Source organism: Coregonus clupeaformis, chromosome 31, assembly GCF_020615455.1.
Source record: "Coregonus clupeaformis isolate EN_2021a chromosome 31, ASM2061545v1, whole genome shotgun sequence".
Taxonomy (NCBI): Eukaryota; Metazoa; Chordata; class Actinopteri; order Salmoniformes; family Salmonidae; genus Coregonus; species Coregonus clupeaformis.
Window position 1 is genome coordinate 46,915,684 of NC_059222.1, and position 19,741 is coordinate 46,935,424.

The 19,741-nt window shown below is 42.0% G+C and overlaps 1 protein-coding gene across 1 annotated transcript in view; it reads right to left on the bottom strand.

The window, feature by feature from the left end:
- Window positions 1-18,891, bottom strand: part of LOC121547809 (prolactin receptor) — a 43,276-nt gene extending 24,385 nt beyond the window's left edge. Inside the window, exon 1 of the mRNA XM_041859234.2 lies at window positions 18,450-18,891. Coding sequence (XP_041715168.2) covers window positions 18,450-18,463 — 14 coding nt within the window. The 5' untranslated portion in view covers window positions 18,464-18,891. The remainder of the gene's footprint in view (window positions 1-18,449) is intronic.
- Window positions 18,892-19,741: the final 850 nt, after the last annotated feature.

Sequence of the window (19,741 nt, forward strand, 5' to 3'; positions counted from 1 at the left end):
GGAAGCAAAACTGTTACATACGTCACTGCTCAAACCCCTGATCCACTCAGAGGCTGGTGCACTTTGCCCCCCGCCCGCATCCTTCACCACACAACCCCCCTCCTTCTCCTCCTTCCTTCCCAAGCTGCAGCCTCACAGCTTGGGGCCGCCCTCAGGAGCTGGAGGATAAGAAAGGATCTGCTGTCTCTCATTCTATCAATTCAATTCAAAGGGCTTTATTGGAATGGGAAACATATGTTTACATTGCCAAAGCAAGTGAAATAGATAATAAACAAAAGTGAAATAAATATGGGTTGTATTTTCAATGGTGTTTGTTCTTCACTGATTGCCCTTTTCTTGTGGCAACAGGTCACAAATCTTGCTGCTGTGATGGCACACTGTGGTATTTCACCCAATAGGAATGGGAGTTTATTGTGGGTCTGTGTAATCTGAGGGAAATATGTGTCTCTAATATGGTCTCTCTCTCTCCCTCTCTTATTCTGTCCCGAGCAGGAGTATCTGGTCACCCCGTAAGACCTTATGAGTGACAGCTACCTACAGCTAGTGTTCAGCCAACCACAGTGAGACACAATAAGGCGCTACCCTGAAAGGGGAATCCTTTTCAAATGAACCTGCTCATGCCCTCCCCTCAGCCGAGCGCTATGGGCTCTCTGTGTCTTTTTGGTCAACTGATCAACTGACCACCTGACTCAACGGACCAATTAGTAAAGACAACAGTTGCACTGTAAACAAATAATAATCCTGTGTCTGAATATTACTGTGCGTTATGGCTGATTTATAAATATGCCTACTCATTGGCCACAAAGCCTCTATTAATTATTTACCGGCTGGTCTGTTGAGTAGAGCCTGGGAACAGTTGGATTTCATTCAAAATGCATAGCTCTACCAGACACCAGTGTGCTGTATTGTTACTGTATATGTGAGTGACTCCACTTAACTGTGGTCTGGAGGGAGGCGCTCACATGAGGTTCGCATGGTGAAGTAGGTAAAAATTAACCAATTAACTATGTAGGGACTTAATGTCTGCGGCAGCGGAACAGCATCCCAGTCAACACCTGTCACAGGAACAGAATTAGCTCCTTGACCCTGTGCTATACACTGAGTGTTCCAAATATTGAGTTGCACCCTCTTTTGCCCTCAGAACAGCCTCAATTCAACAGGGCTTGGACTCTACAAGGTGTCGAAAGCGTTCCACAGGGATGCTGGCCCATGTTGACTCCAATGCTTCCCACTGTTGTGTCAAGTTGGCTGGATGTCCTTTGGGTGGTGGACCATTCGTGATACACACGGGAAACTGTTCAGCGTTAAAAACCTAGCAGCGTGGCAGTTCTTGACACACTCAAACCGGTGCGCCTGGCACCTACTACCATACCCTGTTCAAAAGGCATTTAAATATTTTCTCTTGCCCATTCACCCTCTGAATGGCACACATACACAATCCATGTCTCAATTATCTCAAGGCTTACAAATCTTTCTTTAACCTGTCTCCTCCCTTCATCTACACTGATTGAAGTGGATTTAACAAGTGACATCAATAAGGGATCATACCTTTCACCTGGATTCACCTGGTCAGTCTGTCATGGAAAGAGCAGGTGTTCCTAATGTTTTGTACACTCAATGTACGTGTATAATACACACCTTTACATGTGTGAAACTGGACAAATAAATGCACCCACCTAATTATTTGTATAATTGTTTATTATAATTATTTACGGTAGGGAAGTCCCACAATTTCCTAGAGAGACTGGGTGAACTTTTCTGAGATTGGGTAGCCTTGCCAATAGTCGCATAGGCTACTGCAACTGTTTCAGTCTCCAGCCATTGAGCAGCGTCATCATATCTGCTAGCCTGCTCTCATGTCTGCCAGAGATTTCCACAGTAAGAAACGTGAGCATTCTTCAACTGAATGGTTCACGCCTGATGCCCTCAATTGCCCTTCGTGCCCGCTCCCATACCCTATAATTCTGTATATCTTTGTGACTGTAACGTGTATACTGGTAGACCAGAAAAGTCACATCCCTGATTGGAAGATGAGTGACCACCCTGATTAGAAACACCTGCTGCTTACCTGTGTTCCCTCTAAACACTGAAGAAGGCTGCAAAGCCGAAACGTCTGTGTACGCTATCCTTGATGCAGTAAAAAAATTAATAATAATAATTAAAAGTGAATTAAGCTTTATGCGACATCCTTTTGAGCGCAGACCCATTACATCTTTTGTCTGTCATTCTTCAACTGATTAAATAAGTTTGATTTGAACAAAATTAGTCACTGATGTAGGCTAGCAGGCCAGCTGCAACCAGTGGCCATAAAGGCCCTTGAGGAAAAACTAATCCAACATTCAGGAGGATCACCACTAAAACTGTCGCTAGGAATAATAATGTGGCCATTCATGTGGCTATTATATGTAGTGGGAATAGCAAAGTCATTTGCAGTTAGATTATTGTGGCTAAACTGCCACAGTTATCCTTACAAAAATGATCTGTTTGATGTTTAACCGTGACATTTTGGAATGTTCATTCAAATCGTTCAACTGAAATTCTTACTAAGTAACATGTTTGCTGCAAACAGAACACTTGTTGAACTCACCTCAGGGAACACTGGAACACTGCCAACATTCCATTAGAGCTCTTTGTCCTCAGACAAATCTCTGATGACATTCTGACCTACTAAAACTATTTCAATGGCCCTCACAACATCGCCTGAAGACCTCCTCCAAATAGCCTCCTACTCAGAAACCTTTAATCTCTTTTTAAAACCCAGGTAGATAGTCTAGTGGTGCAGTACAGTGACCCAAATACTGATCCTAAGGCATAGGGCCATGGCCCAGTTTCCAAGCCAATACAGCACATATGTCCAACTGACGTTGACATTTTGCTGTGCCATCACATAGGCTGCTTTTACCTTGAATACACAGTGTATGAGCCAATTCCATCTTAAGTTCTCGTCCCAAGTTAACTCTACAAATGGCAGTTGAGGATAGTAATGAAAAACACCTCATAGAGAATTACGGGCCACTACTACTGCACTTTACAACTCACTTAGCCTTATTCATCATGTCTTTCAGCCTCTCTGAATAAGGTAGGAGTTGATATTGCCCAAAGGGCATTATTTGCCCCTCTTTGACCGGAAGAGTTACTGCACTGTAAAGCTGCTCCACTTTGATGGCACATCTTGTTTTTTTTCATGTCCAGCAGCAAAAAAAAAAGAATAGGGGTCGCCTTTGGTATCAAGAGTAGGATCTCCATGGTTACAAATGTAACTCTCTCTTGTGCACGCAACAACAGGGAGCCAACGTGTTCTCTTTTAGGGGTTTTAGCACATGGCTTATCTGATCTGGACAAAAGACGATCGCTGGGTCACACAATTCCACCTGGAGATTAAATCAATGCAACAGATGATTTTCCCTGGACTTGGAAACAACTAATCCTCTGTTCTACTTCCTCTCACTTGCATCACAAACCAACATATTTTTTATGAGATTAGTGAGGACTTTCAAATTCAGGGAATATAATAATAAAGCTGTAGGCTAGCTGGTAATGAGGACAATCTGGGATATGAGGACAATATGGGATATGAGGACAATCTGGGATATGAGGACAATCTGGGATATGAGGACAATCTGGGATATGAGGACAATCTGGGATATGAGGACAATTTGGGATGATGGTGATGGCCCTAAAAAATAACCACTCTATAAGGATAAAAGTACAAGGGGTTGATGTCAGTAATGAAGTCAAGTCATCATAGAGCAGAGAGGGTCCTTGAGGTTGGTGAGATCCCAGACCTGTCATTACTATAAAGATGGTCCTTGAGGTTGGTGAGATCCCAGACCTGTCATTACTATAAAGATGGCCCTTGAGGTTGGTGAGATCACAGACCTGTCATTACTATAAAGATGGTCCTTGAGGTTGGTGGGATCACAGACCTGTCATTACTATAAAGATGGTCCTTGAAGTTGGTGAGATCCCAGACCTGTCATTACTTGTTTTTAGTAGAAAGGTTCTCATAATGCCTGGGGACCTTTGTAGTCATCTTATTATCTGTGAATGTGTTATAGAGTGTACCTATAATGCTACTTTGCGACTACTGTCATTGTGCATAATGTGAAGGAGGTCACTGGGCTTGTTTAACCAATCTCTTCTTCCCTTACCAGCTCACATCGAGACTGGGACTCAGAACCTCTGTCTCGCAAACACATGTGACCGCCCCCTTGATGACGTCTTAGACATTTATGCCACCGATAAACTATTAGGTAGCTCGGGTGGAGACAATTCAAGCTGAGGAGTGAGATGGTTAAATGCCCATCTGGAACGCGTCCTGTGTTAGGCATTGTTTTTACAGCCTCATGTCACCCATAGAGTTCCCCTCAGGATAAATTACTCAATTCCAATATAATCCAATAATTCAATAAGCATCTTGGAGAAAAACAAAAGGGATAATATCCACCACTAAGTAAACAAAACATTTAGAAAGAATTATCATGGGGCATATTTTTCATATCAAGGCAATCTTGAAGAAAAACAAGAGTGCCTTAATGGAGATTTTTTTTTTTGTCCCACGATAAATGTTTCTACATTTTTGGTTTTACTAAGTGGTGGAATTTATCCACTTTGTTTTTCTCCAAGATGCTGAATTAGTGGATTATATTGGAATGTAATCATTAATCCAGTCATAGACAACCCTTTTCAAAGAACACCTTATATAAAGCCTCAATGATCTTATAGTTATTACCTATTCAAGCGCACCAGCACATTGATTTTCCTCCCCAATAAGTAAGTTATTTATCACCAGTCAGATCCAGTAACAGCAGTTTGTACCAAGTACCAGGAGCTGGAGCAGCTGACGTTACTGAACTGCTATTACAATGCTATTCCAGAGTCATTAAGATAGTTATACTCTGTATCATGATGATAAAGCATCGTGAATCAGCAGTAAGTATCGTGTGCTTTGATTGGTCACTCTGTACAGTACGGGGGGGGCTAATACATAGTCTCAGCTGCAATCTACTAGTGCTAATTCTATTAAGCATGAGGGTTACTGGGACAGCATCTGACACGCGTAGCTGCTCAACGTCTTGCACTCGTTTAATCTCTAATCCAAAAGAAAGATGCACGCACAAACACAGACACAGTCTCTCGTGACAGGCTAGTCTCTCGTGACAGGCTAGTCTCTCGTGACAGGCTAGTCTCTCGTGACAGGCTAGTCTCTCGTGACAGGCTGTTAACATAGCTGGCTAGCGTTCACGTGAGATTTGGCTCTGGGTTCTGAAACACACACACACACACACACACACACTACAAAATCATAGCCCACAAATGTCTACTGTTTTCAATGTGTATTTTGCTGAAAGGCCTTTTTGTGTGAAAAGTATCAACTATTTATACATCAATATACATCACAAAATAAACATTGATGATCTCCATGTCTCTCTCAGAGATAAAACAATAAATACATGCCACAAAAATATGTGTATGAAAGTTTCCTTATCAACAGATACAGTGCCTTGCAAAAGCATTCAGACCCCTTGGAGTTCTTTACATTTTATTGTGTTACAAAGTGGGATTAAAATAGATTTAATTGTAATTTTTTGGTTAACAATCTACAAAAAAATACTCTAATGTCAAAGTGGAAGAGAAGTACTTTTTTTCAAAAGATAAATAAAACATTCATAACTAAAATATAATTGTTAAATAAGTATTCAACCCATTCATTTAGACAAGCCTGAATCAGTCCAGGAGTCAAATTTGGCTTAGAAAATCACATAATAAGTTACATGGACACCCTCTGTGTGAAATAATAGGGGTTGACATGATTTATGGCTAACCCTTCCTCTGTCCCCCATACATACATCTGTAAGGTCCCTCAGTCAAGTATTGAATTTCAAGCACAGATTCAACTACAAAGACCAGGAAGCTTCATAAAGAAGGGCAGTGATTGGTAGATGGGTAACAATAACAAATCAGACATTGAATACATCTTTAAGCATGGTCAAGTTAATAATTATCCAGTGGATTATGTATAAAACCACCCAGACACATCAAAGATACAGTCGTCCTTCTGAATTGAGCTGCAGGACAGGAATGAAACTGCTCAGGGATGTTACCATGATGCCATTGGTGATTTTAAAACAGTTACACAGAAAACTGAGGATGGATCAACAACATTGTAGTGACTCCACAATAATGACTTAAATGACAGTGAAAATAATACAAATATACAGAAAAAAAAGATTCCAAAACATGCATCTTGTATGCAACAAGGCACTAAAGTAATACTGCAAAATAACATAGCAAAGGAATACACTTTTTGGCCTGAATGCAAATCCTTATGTTTGGGGCAAATCCAACAGAAAACATTACTGAGTAACTGCCTCCTTATTTTCAAGCATGGTGGTGGCTGCATCATGTTATGGGTATACTGGGGAGTTTTTCAGGATGAAAATCAACAGGATGGAGCTAAGCACAGACAAAATCCTAGAGGAAAACCTGCTTCAGTCTGCTTTACACCAGAGACTGGGAGAGGAAGTCACCTTTCAGCAGGATAATAACCTGCAACACAAGGCCTAATCTACACTGGAGTTGCTTACCAAGAAGACAGTTCATGTTCCTGAGTGGCCAAGTTAAAGTTTTGACTTATATCTGCTTTAAAAAACAAATATGAATCCAAGGGGTCTGAATACTTTTGCAAGGCACTGTCCATGTGGTTCCATAGCGTTTCTAATAATCCTGCTGTCTGTCTGTCTTCCTGTGTTTCTGTTTCTGGAAGCTCAGCGATGTACAGAACGTGATGATAGCTGAGGGAATGTCCTTGGAGCCTGGCTGCCCTTGTAAAGTCCCTCTCCCTTTCTCTCTCTCCTTTCTCACTCTCTTTTTTCACACATTTATCTCACACTCTGTCCATGATAAGGCACCAGCTCAAAGTCCCCCTGCACATGCCATTCAGAACTCTGTGAACTCTGAATTCGGTGACCTCTGAACTGCAGCGTATTTGGTGTTTTATAAGTGAGGATGTAATGTGTTCAGATGGCTGGAGAGGAGGAACATGATCTTCTAAGATAAACGTGTGAAAACAGACATACCACCTAGTGGAACTGGGCCATAGGCTAAATACTGGGAAAGAAGAGTGGGACCCGTTGTATTAGGTGTTGGGTGAGGCAAGAGCAACAGAACGTTTAGTAACCTAATAATTGGCAAATGAGTAATGGAGTAAATGTTCTATTCGGCTTTTGATACTATCATTTCAGGTCTCCCTCGTAAAAGACTATCCTGACTTCAATGGGACTTCCTGGATAAATAACGGTTAAATAAAAAAATAAAAAGCCAATAATGGTTATAAATACCACCTGCCAATCACCTCAAATACAGACAGTATCATCATATTATTATTATCTCTGTCATATTTTTATTACAGTGGGGAAAAAAGTATTTAGTCAGCCACCAATTGTGCAAGTTCTCCCACTTAAAAAGATGAGAGAGGCCTGTAATTTTCAACATAGGTACACGTCAACTATGACAGACAAATTGAGAGAAAAGAATTCCAGAAAATCACATTGTAGGATTTTTTATGAATTTATTTGCAAATTATGGTGAAAAATAAGTATTTGGTCACCTATAAACAAGCAAGATTTCTGGCTCTCACAGACCTGTAACTTCTTCTTTAAGAGGCTCCTCTGTCCTCCACTCGTTACCTGTATTAATGGCACCTGTTTGAACTTGTTATCAGTATAAAAGACACCTGTCCACAACCTCAAACAGTCACACTCCAAACTCCACTATGGCCAAGACCAAAGAGCTGTCAAAGGACACCAGAAACACAATTGTAGACCTGCACCAGGCTGGGAAGACTGAATCTGCAATAGGGAAGGGATATCACCAGCTTGGTTTGAAGAAATCAACTGTGGGAGCAATTATTAGGAAATGGAAGACATACAAGACCACTGATAATCTCCCTCGATCTGGGGCTCCACGCAAGATCTCACCCCGTGGGGTCAAAATGATCACAAGAACGGTGAGCAAAAATCCCAGAACCACACGGGGGGACCTAGTGAATGACCTGCAGAGAGCTGGGACCAAAGTAACAAAGCCTACCATCAGTAACACACTACGCCGCCAGGGACTCAAATCCTGCAGTGCCAGACGTGTCCCCCTGCTTAAGCCAGTACATGTCCAGGCCCGTCTGAAGTTTGCTAGAGTGCATTTGGATGATCCAGAAGAGGATTGGGAGAATGTCATATGGTCAGATGAAACCAAAATATAACTTTTTGGTAAAAACTCAACTCGTCGTGTTTGGAGGACAAAGAATGCTGAGTTGCATCCAAAGAACACCATACCTACTGTGAAGCATGGGGGTGGAAACATCATGCTTTGGGGCTGTTTTTCTGCATAGGGACCAGGACGACTGATCAGTGTAAAGGAAAGAATGAATGGGGCCCATGTATCGTGAGATTTTGAGTGAAAACCTCCTTCCATCAGCAAGGGCATTGAAGATGAAACGTGGCTGGGTCTTTCAGCATGACAATGATCCCAAACAAACTGCCCGGGCAACGAAGGAGTGGCTTCGTAAGAAGCATTTCAAGGTCCTGGAGTCTCCAGATCTCAACCCCATAGAAAATCTTTGGAGGGAGTTGAAAGTCTGTGTTGCCCAGCGACAGCCCCAAAACATCACTGCTCTAGAGGAGATCTGCATGGAGGAATGGGCCAAAATACCAGCAACAGTGTGTGAAAACCTTGTGAAGACTTACAGAAAACGTTTGACCTGTGTCATTGCCAACAAAGGGTATATAACAAAGTATTGAGAAACTTTAGTGGAGTTTGGAGTGTGACTGTTTGAGGTTGTGGACAGGTGTCTTTTATACTGATAACAAGTTCAAACAGGTGCCATTAATACAGGGAACGAGTGGAGGACAGAGGAGCCTCTTAAAGAAGAAGTTACAGGTCTGTGAGAGCCAGAAATCTTGCTTGTTTGTAGGTGACCAAATACTTATTTTCCACCATAATTTGCAAATAAATTCATAAAAAATCCTACAATGTGATTTTCTGGATTTTTTTTTCTTCATTTTGTCTGTCATAGTTGACGTGTACCTATGATGAAAATTACAGGCCTCTCTCATCTTTTTAAGGGGGAGAACTTGCACAATTGGTGGCTGACTAAATACTTTTTTCCCCCACTGTATCTCTGTCATATTATTATTATCTCTGTCATATCATTATTATCTCTGTCATATTATGATTATAATCTAAAGCTGTTCTCTTGTTATTGTAAATGAGCATCAAGTTCCAAGACACTTTTTACCCTCTGGGCTCTTTAGTCATCCTAAACCTTGTATGATGACTAGGCCTGTCTTAAATGTGCATATGGGTTGAAGTGAGGTCCTCTACCTATACTGATCCACCACCTGGAGTACACAGTAATTCTGTCTCTTTGGCCTCTAGGTAGGTGATACTAGTACATTGTTACTTCTATGTACAATCTCAAACGTAGATTGTAGATTTATTTTCAAACTACTGGCTCAGTAAAAGTGCCCTATGGGTACTAGGAAGTTCTATAGGTAGTCATTATGATAATACCAGGCTGACAGATAAACCGTCAATATTGTATTCAGTTCACACATGCAGTATGTATCAGAGACAGTGAGAAGGTGGAGGAGAGAGGGGATCAGATTCCCATGACAACGCCAGAGCCTAGCACTGAGACACACACACCACTGACCTACAGGGTGACGTTTCACATCACACAAACACACACACACACTGCTGAACTACAGGGTGACATTTCACATCACAGATGACGCTGGCACACACACACACACACACACACACACAACTAGCTGTAGTCATGCCGACATATCTAATGAAGCAGAGCTTTTCTGTTAGCTACCCCCCGTGGGGCCGGTTATGGTAGCCTCTAATTCATCAATATTCTATTCTCCCATTTAGTCATCTTCTTCTCTGCTAAACATTTCTTTTCATGGATTTTGACTTTTTCATAAGGGAGATTTTTATGTAAGTTTCTATCATTATTTTTTATTTATTTTTCTTAATTATTTGTTCATTTATTTTTCTTTTAACATTATGTTTACCCATGTGTGTGTTCAAACAGATGAATGAATCAATAAAGAATTAGGCGAGAAAGAGTTATGAAGCCAAACTCTCCAACACGGCTCTCGTCTTAGCAACAGGTTGTAATCCAGACCAGAGAAGACGCCTGGAGGGGTTTTTCTCCCTTACGTTTACCCTAGATCCCCTTGAACGTTTTTATCAGCCATACTGAATTCAAACCAATTAGAAATTGGATTATTAAAAACAGTGTGGGGCTGAAGAGGCATCAGGCATACCAGCTGAATCAAAGGGTTGAGAGGAAAACAGTGGACCAAGTCATACGGAACAACTGTGAGACGGTCAGTTCTGGTGTCTTTTTAAAAGGTAAATGAATGAAAATTAAATTATGCTGACACCATCTAAAATATAATTTTTCCATCCAGAAATAGTCCCAGTAACATATTGGTCAATTTTATCAGAAAGGTGTGCTATTTAGCAATAAGCATTATCACCTGTAGCCCAACTGATGCAGCACAGTGTCTATAAATTAATAGGCTAAAGCATAGGGTTGCCCATCTGCATTTATCCTATTGGGCTAATCATGACCTAGATCACAAACTAAACATTATCTTGTTACTAGTTAGCAATATATTGATGACTTGAATGTCCCCAAAAAACGTTCCACTGGCACTCCGGTTTAAGCACTTTATAACGTAGTGTTACATTTAGCCCCAGTCTCCCCTATGCACTCATGGCAAATTGTGGAGTGCTAAATCATGCTGCTTCTAAAAACTCTGGTGCAGTTTGCTCAGTTCGCTCATAGATGTAAGTGTGATACTCCACTTTTAACAATGGCCATTAAAAATTGCTTTCAAATGTGTTTTCCCGGCAGGCCCCGGCCCAATTTAACCCCTGACCTTAAATCCCCCGGTACCCAACTGGTATCAAGGCTGACCAATCAGAGTTCTGGGTGCCTTGCTTTCTGTCATTACCATAGCAACACCCTCCATAGCTGGGTTCAGAAGAGTGTGTGTGTGTGTGTGTGTGTGTGTGTGTGTGTGTGTGTGTGGGGGGGGTTGGCTCTGATGAGCTCTGTCAATATAGATGGAAGCCAAATCGATATGGTGCGAAGGGATTTCACAGCTCACTGAGGCGTGTGGATCAACCAGCAGCCAGAGGCCAGTACACATACCTGTCTGGGTCAGAGAGCTGCACTGAACCATTAAACACACACACACACACACACACACACACACACACACACACACACACACACACACACACCACAGGTTGCATATACACACTGATAGCTAGGCACACACTCAAACTAATGCTAAAGCCAAACACAAGTGAAAAGAAGTACAGATGGGCAGACACACCAAAGCACACACTCCCTGCAGAGCAGACAAAGACTAATTCAACGCGCTGACCCGTGATTAACCAGAGAAGCACTGCAGTCCTCTGCCATTAACTAGACACCTACTAATTAGTTCAGAGCCACACACTGCTCTTTTCCAGAGCGACTTACAAATTGGTGCATTCAACTTATGATAGCCAGTGGGACAACCACTTTTTTTTTTTTTGGGGGGGGCGGAGGGGTAGAATGATTACTTTTATACTATTCCAGGTATTCCTTAAAGAGGTAGGATTTCCAGAAGGTGGTCAGTGACTCCGCTGTCCTGGCGTCGTGGGGGAGCTTGTTCCACCATTGGGGTGCCAGAGCAGCGAATAGCTTTGACTGGGCTGAGCGGGAACTGTGCTTCCGTAGAGGTAGGGGAGCTAGCAGGCCAGAGGTGGATGAACGTAGTGCCCTCGTTTGGGTATAGGGTCTGATCAGAGCCTGAATGTAAGGAGGTGCCGTTCCCCTCACAGCTCCGTAGGCAAGCACCATGGTCTTGTAGTAGATGCGAGCCTCAACTGGAAGCCAGTGGAGTATGCGGAGGAGCGGGGTGACATGAGAGAACTTGGGAAGGTTGAACACCAGACGGGCTGCAGCATTCTGGATAAATTGTAGGGGTTTAATGGCACAGGCAGGGAGCCCAGCCAACATTGAGTTGCAGTAATCCAGACGGGAGATGACAAGTGCCTGGATTACTAAACAGAATAAATACAAATACAAATGTCATTATAATGTTGTTGCTATAGTATACTGTGTACACAGGTACAGTATTTATAAGATCAGTTCCTCAGTCTCATTGGTTCCTCCCTGGCACTTAATTGATCAATCATTGTCACTGCAATGAATTAGTTTCAGCCACACAGACTTTCTTTCAGTCATCAAACCTATGAGGTGTTGTACTGACTCAAACACAATGTTTGAAGGGAAAATGGCAAGTTCAATTTACAGTGGCTCTGAAGAGATTTGTCAATGTAATTATTGATTGATTGATACAGAAAGTTGCTCCTTTGGAAAGTCAACAAGTGTTTTACAGTCAAGATAAGTCTCTGACCTAAACATATGGTCCAACGGTAATCCCAAGACACCCTCAAAGCCTTTACACACGCTTGCACACACACAGGACAAATAGTATGTTAGTAGCCCTGTAACTACAATAGAATGTTATTGTCTGTGCATTTGTTGTAGTATTCATTTGTAGACTCCTTTTTTTTACCATGTGACCTGACTAGAAAAAGTGTGTGTGTGTATGTGTGTGTGTGTGTGGACGTGTGTGTGTACGTGTGTGTGTGTGTACAGTCGTGGGCAAATGTTTTGAGAATGACACAAGTATTGGTCTTCACAAAGTTTGCTGCTTCAGTGTTTTTAGATATTTTTGTCAGATGTTACTATGGTATACTGAAGTATAATTACAATAATTCCATAAGTGTCAAAGGCTTTTATTGACAATTACATTAAGTTTATGCAAAGAGTCAATATTTGCAGTGTTGACCCTTCTTTTTCAAGACCTCTGCAATCCGCCCTGGCATGCTGTCAATTAACTTCTGGGCCACATCCTGACTGATGGCAGCCCATTCTTGCATAATCAATGCTTGGAGTTTGTCAGAATTTGTGGGTTTTTGTTTGTCCACACGCCTCTTGAGGATTGACCACAAGTTCTCAATGGGGTTAAGGTCTGGGGAGTTTCCTGGCCATGGACCCAAAATGTCGATGTTTTGTTCCCCGAGCCACTTAGTTATCACTTTTGCCTTATGGCAAGGTGCTCCATCATGTATCATCACCAAACTGTTCTTGGATGGTTGGGAGAAGTTGCTCTCGGAGGATGTGTTGGTACCATTCTTTATTCATGGCTGTGTTCTTAGGCAAAATTGTGAGTGAGCCCACTCCCTTGGCTGAGAAGCAACCCCACACATGAATGGTCTCAGGATGCTTTACTGTTGGCATGACACAGGACTGATGGTAGCGCTCACCTTGTCTTCTCCGGACAAGCTTTTTTCCGGATGCCCCAAACAATCGGAAAGGGGATTCATCAGAGAAAATGACTTTACCCCAGTCCTCAGCAGTCCAATCCCTGTACCTTTTGCACAATATCAGTCTGTCCCTGATGTTTTTCCTGGAGAGAAGTGGCTTCCTCGCTGCCCTTCTTGACACCAGGCCATCCTCCAAAAGTATTTGCCTCACTGTGCGTGCAGATGCACTCACACCTGCCTGATGCCATTCCTGAGCAAGCTCTGCACTGGTGGTGCCCCGATCCCGCAGCTGAATCAACTTTAGGAGACGGTCCTGGCACTTGCTGGACTTTCTTAGGCGCCCTGAAGCCTTCTTCACAATAATTGAACCTCTCTCCTTGAAGTTCTTGATGATCCGATAAATGGTTGATTTAGGTGCAATCTTACTAGCAGCAATATCCTTGCCTGTGAAGCCCTTTTTGTGCAAAGCAATGATGACGGCATGTGTTTCCTTGCAGGTAACCATGGTAACCTAGTCTCCCGAGTGGCGCAGTGGTCTAAGGCACTGCATCGCAGTGCTAGCTGTGCCACTAGAGATCCTGGTTCGAATCCAGGCTCTGCTGTAGCCGGCCGCAACCGGGAGACCAATGGGGCGGTGCACAATTGGTCCAGCGTCGTCCAGGGAAGGGGAGGGAATGGCCGGCAGGGAGGTAGCTCAGTTGGTAGAGCATGGCGTTTGCAACGCCAGGGTTGTGGGTTCGATTCCCATGGGGTATGTAAATGTGTGCACTAACTGTAAGTCGCTCTGGATAAGAGCGTCTGCTAAATGATGTAAATGTTAACAGAGGAAGAACAATGATTTCAAGCACCACCCTCCTTTTAAAGCTTCCAGTCTGTTATTCTAACTCAATCAGCATGACAGTGATCTCCAGCCTTGTCCTCGTCAACACTCTCACCTGTGTTAACGAGAGAATCACTGTCAGCTGGTCCTTTTGTGGCAGGGCTGAAATGCAGTGGAAATGTGTTTTTGGGATTAAGTTCATTTTCATGGCAAAGAGGGACTTTGCAATTAATTGCAATTCATCTGATCACTCTTCATAACATTCTGGAGTATATGCAAATTGCCATCATAAAAACTGAGGCAGCAGACTTTGTGAAAATTAATATTTGTGTCATTCTCAAAACTTTTGACCACGACTGTACGTGTATACTGTGTATATACAGTACCAGTCAAAAGTTTGGACACACCTACACATTCAAGGGTTTTTCTTTATTTTTACTATTTTTTACATTGTAGAATAATTGTGAAGATATCAAAACTATGAAATAACACATAGTGTTCAATAATCCATATGGAATCATGTAGTAACCAAAAACGTGTTAAACAAATCAAAATATATTTTATATTTGAGATTCTTCAAATAGCCACCCTTTGCCTTGATGACAGCTTTGCACACTCTTGGCATTCTCTCAACCAGCATCACCTGGAATGCTTTTCCAACAGTCTTGAAGGAGTTCCCACATATGCTGAGCACTTGTTGGCTGCTTTTCCTTCACTCTGCGGTCCGACTCATCCTAAACCATCTCAATTGGGTTGAGGTTGGGGGATTGTGGAGGACAGGTCATCTGATGCAGCACTCCATCACTCTCCTTCTTGGTAAAATAGCACTTACACAGCCTGGAGATGTGTTGGGTCATTGTCCTGTTGAAAAACAAATGATATTCCCACTAAGCCGAACCCAGATGGGATGGCGTATCGCTTCAGAATGCTGTGGTAGCCATGCAGGTTAAGTGTGTCTTGAATTCTAAATAAATCATAGACAGTGTCACCAGCAAAGCACCCCCACACCATAACACCTCCTCCTCCTTGCTTTACAGTGGGAAATAAACATGCGGAGATCATCCGTTCACTGCGTCTCACAAAGACACGGCTGTCTGTGACTTGAACTCTGTGAAGCATTTATTTGGGCCGCAATTTCTGAGGCTGGTAACTCTAAAGAACTTATCCTCTGCAGCAGAGGTAACTCTGGGTCTTCCATTCCTGTGGTGGTCCTCATGAGAGCCAGTTTCATCATAGCGCTTGATGGCTTTTGCGACTGCACTTGAAGAAACTTTCAAAGTTCTTGAAATGTTCCGTATTGACTGACCTTCATGTCTTAAAGTAATGATGGACTGTTGTTTCTTTTTGCTTATTTGAGCTGTTCTTGCCATAATATGGACTTGGTCTTTTACCAAATAGGGCTATCTTCTGTATACCCCACTACCTTGTCACAACACAAATGATTGGCTCAAACGCATTAAGAAGGAAAGAAATTCCACAAATTAACTTTTAAGAAGGCACACCTGTTAATTGAAATGCATTCCAGGTGACTCCCTCATGAAGCTGGTTGAGAGAATGCCAAGAGTGTGCAAAGCTGTCATCATGACAAAGGGTGGCTATTTGAAGAATCTCAAATATAAAATATATTTTGATTTGTTTAACACTTTTTTGGTTACTACATGATTCCATGTGTGTTATTTCATAGTTTTGATGTCTTCACTATTATTCTACAATGTAGAAAATAGTAAAAATAAAGAAAAATCCTGGAATGAGTAGGTGTGTCCAAACGTTTGACTGGTACTGTATGTGTGTACTGTGTACGTGTATATATGTACAGTATGTTTAAATGTGCATATTCACACTTCTACTTTTCCATTTTGCTCATGCAAAAACTATCACAGGCAGTGATCAAAATCCCCATGTCATTGTAACTAGAGGAGACAGCAGCACAATTGACGATTGCATGACGTGCAACACATTTTCACACAGTTTACTTACCCACATTGGTTGAATTATCATTGCCTCCTCGGTCCTCACTGACAGAGAAAGAGTCAGGACATCAACCCCATCAGTCCTACAGTAGACCAGTAGGTATTCTATACACACGTCAGGTCTGTTTGGATCCAGCAAAATGACTCTGTCATGGCAGACTCTTTCACTGGAGCTGCCGTCAGCTCAGACCAGAGGGTCTAGAGACGTAGACTACACGCAGCTATCTTAGACCTTCTCTTAACTGCCATGGCCTATCCACAGCTGATGAGGTTGTGTGTGTGTGTCTACGTACTAGCATGCAGCTCCGGATTGACCCATTCTCTATCTGCCTGGTTTCTGAGAAACTACAGCCCACAGCATGGTGACAGCCGCCCCCAGGCAGCGTACTAACGCAGGAAGGCAGACAGAGGCACGGAGGCATTCGATCGGCATCAGAGATGCACTTGGGGTCACTGATACTGACAGAGTAAGCATCCTTATCAAGTGGGTAGATAGATCGACACATGTACACAAGCATTCCAATACACATACTGTTTGTCAAATTGAATATGTATAGTCACACACACGGACGGACGGATGCATGCATGCATACACACACACACACACACACACACACACGCACACACACAAACACTATCTATACTCACTCAATACATAAACCTTGGAATAGCTTATTTTGACCATTATTTTACTGTATCAGTTATGTATTAACAGCTGTAAGGCTTCTTTATCACAATCAACCTTTGTGATTAAACAGATAAACACCCTTATCATATGCTAAATGTTTTATTAACAGAATATGATATGGAGATAAGTATTTATATTACATTGAGGGTGTAGTTTGGTTCAATAGTTCATGTGTCAACAAGATGAATGTTTGACCCAGAGTTTCACAGTTCCAGCTTGTATAAGATGATTGTGTTCTCTGTCCTCCAAAAACTGACAGAGAGGAAGAGGTACTTAATTGCATAGTCTGAATTTTTGTTTGTTTGTTTGTTATTTGTACGTTATTTATTTCAGCCTGTGTTTTTCATTCATGTTATTGCCAAATGAGACAGAGAAGTTGCAGATTGCACCTTTAATTAAAATGTGTTCAGGTGATTCCTTTCTTTATGAAATGTCATAGGCTTTTTAAGTATTAGAAAAAGCTACTTTGTTGCAGTGTTAAGGAAGTGTGGTTGCATTTTAGCATGACCCAAATACAACTCCTTGGCATAGTGTTGTGGTGCTAAAGTCTGGCTGAGCTGAGTAGCCGGGTATATACAGCTGGGTAGGCTATAGTTTTATGTTTTTAATTTTATGTTTTATTGTCACATACTGGGACCAGGGATGGAATTTAAGGATTTTGGGCACTGGCCAGCCAGGTTAGTAGAATGCAATTTCTACTAGCCCAAGTGACATTCTCTGTAGCCAAGGGTCCAAAAGCCCAGTCTGAAAAGTGCTAGCTACGGGCTAGCTTAATTTCCATCCCTTAATTTCCATCCCTGGTTGGCAGTGTTGCTGCTTATCAATTTGGATGGACCCAAATGTTGTTTCTTGAAGAGAAAGAACATTTGATTTCCAAAACTTCTTACTGAGGTTGTTGACAGTCCAAATGTCCAAATATTGAAATACATTCTGAAAAAACATGAATATATCAACACATAAATCAAAACAATGCAATGCTGGCAAAATCTCTTACAAATTAATTTATATTAACTCTGCATTAATAAATCACATATTGTAGCCTACTAATAAACATTAAATAAACATCAGGGCTTCATACTGGAGCATTGCATCTCATAATGAATATCGATGGAACTTGGGTCGGCAGCCTTCAGATTTTATACAAATTTCATTTATATCTATGCTCGCAGATCATCCTGCCTTTTCAAACGTTTTCACATGCAAATTCACATATTTCAAATATTTCACATTTTTAGCACGCACAATTAACAACATTCTGCATCAAATATAGGCTAGCCTACTATAAAACTTTGATAACTTAGAAGCTGCATGCAATGCAATGAAATGTATTAGGCTGGGCTACTTTTGGTGTTAGGCTATTGCATGCGTTAGACATAAATGCAGAGAACTAATTAATCCATTGCAACAATGTAGCCAATACAATGCGCAGTCAGTAATAGTAACTTCACACAGCTAAAACAAAACCGAAAATAAGAATATAAGACGTTTTATGGTAGGCTAAACTACAGTAATGAAAATGAAAACACTGAATTTAATAGTGACACCCGGTTGTGGGAACTTAACTTACCTTAGAAATAACATGAATGTTCCCTCTCTCCTTCGGAATCTCCCTGGTCCCAAACTCTGAACAACTGTCTGCTTCTCACGCGGATTTTGCTCAGTAATGCCGCACGGAATTATCAAAGAGACCGTCGAGGAAATCTTCGCGTAGATAGACAGAAGACCATCGCCAGTCAACCGCTTCACTCGCTCATGCAATGGTGCCTTGAAGGTGAATTCCTAAAGATGTATATTTTTCAAATAATAATGAGTCACAGTGACATGCCAAAACATGTAATACATTCGCCAAGCTCCTCGAACCATCGGCGTCTGTATGCGGTCAACGGTTGTTCGCTATGTTCATCTCTTGCCTTGCTTCATCTGCACGTTATCTCTTTGCAGCCAGCGCACCCGATGGCGGTTGGTTTGGCGCGCGCCTAACGGATTATAGCCCGGCCCCCTCGTGTTTTCCAATACCTTGACACATTGTTACGGCTTTCTCCCTTTCTTTTACGAGTGACCTGCGGCCAAGTTATTAGTGTACACATAATACAAAATATGTGCAATTGTAGTCAAGTGAACGTGTCTGCTGCTGATTGCAAATTGACACACTTGGCCTTGGCAATATGACAACTCCCCACACACTCAATCAGTAAGATATGACTGAAGGAAGTTCACTTACTGTAGCCTAATAATAATATTACATGCATTTAATTATTTGTTAGCATACTTTATGGCTTGCTAGCATGACAGGTCAACGTTAGCCAGTATTTAGGATAGGTATCTATAGATTGTTCATGTGTGTGTCCCATCTCATATGTACTATAATATAACACTATGAATAAGGCCAGTTGTTCGTCCACATTGCAACGAGTTGTATTGGATATGCCAGTGTATGCAGATAGACATGTTAAAGAAGAGTTGCTTTGGGACTGAAGCGGAATTTACAAGGTGGTCAAACTGTTTTCAATTGTTTGGTGAGTAGTGACCCTTGAGTGACATCCCAAGCGGAAATACACTAATTTCTCTCTCTCACTCGCTCGCTCGCTCTCTCTCTCTCTCACACACACACACACACACGCACGCACGCACACACAGGCCCCTACACAATCCCAACACTGTGAACAGTTTGATAAACAAACCATGGTCTTTCTCAGAGTTGAATCATCACTCTCTCAGTGTGGGAGTCTCTGACTACAGCTGTGTGGACTGGAGTGTGCTGCCAGCTGGCCTTGCTGGGACCAGAGCTGAAACCAGAGAACGGTGTTATCCTAATTACATTTAACTCCCTGGTATAATCTGCTTTATCTGTTTCAACCA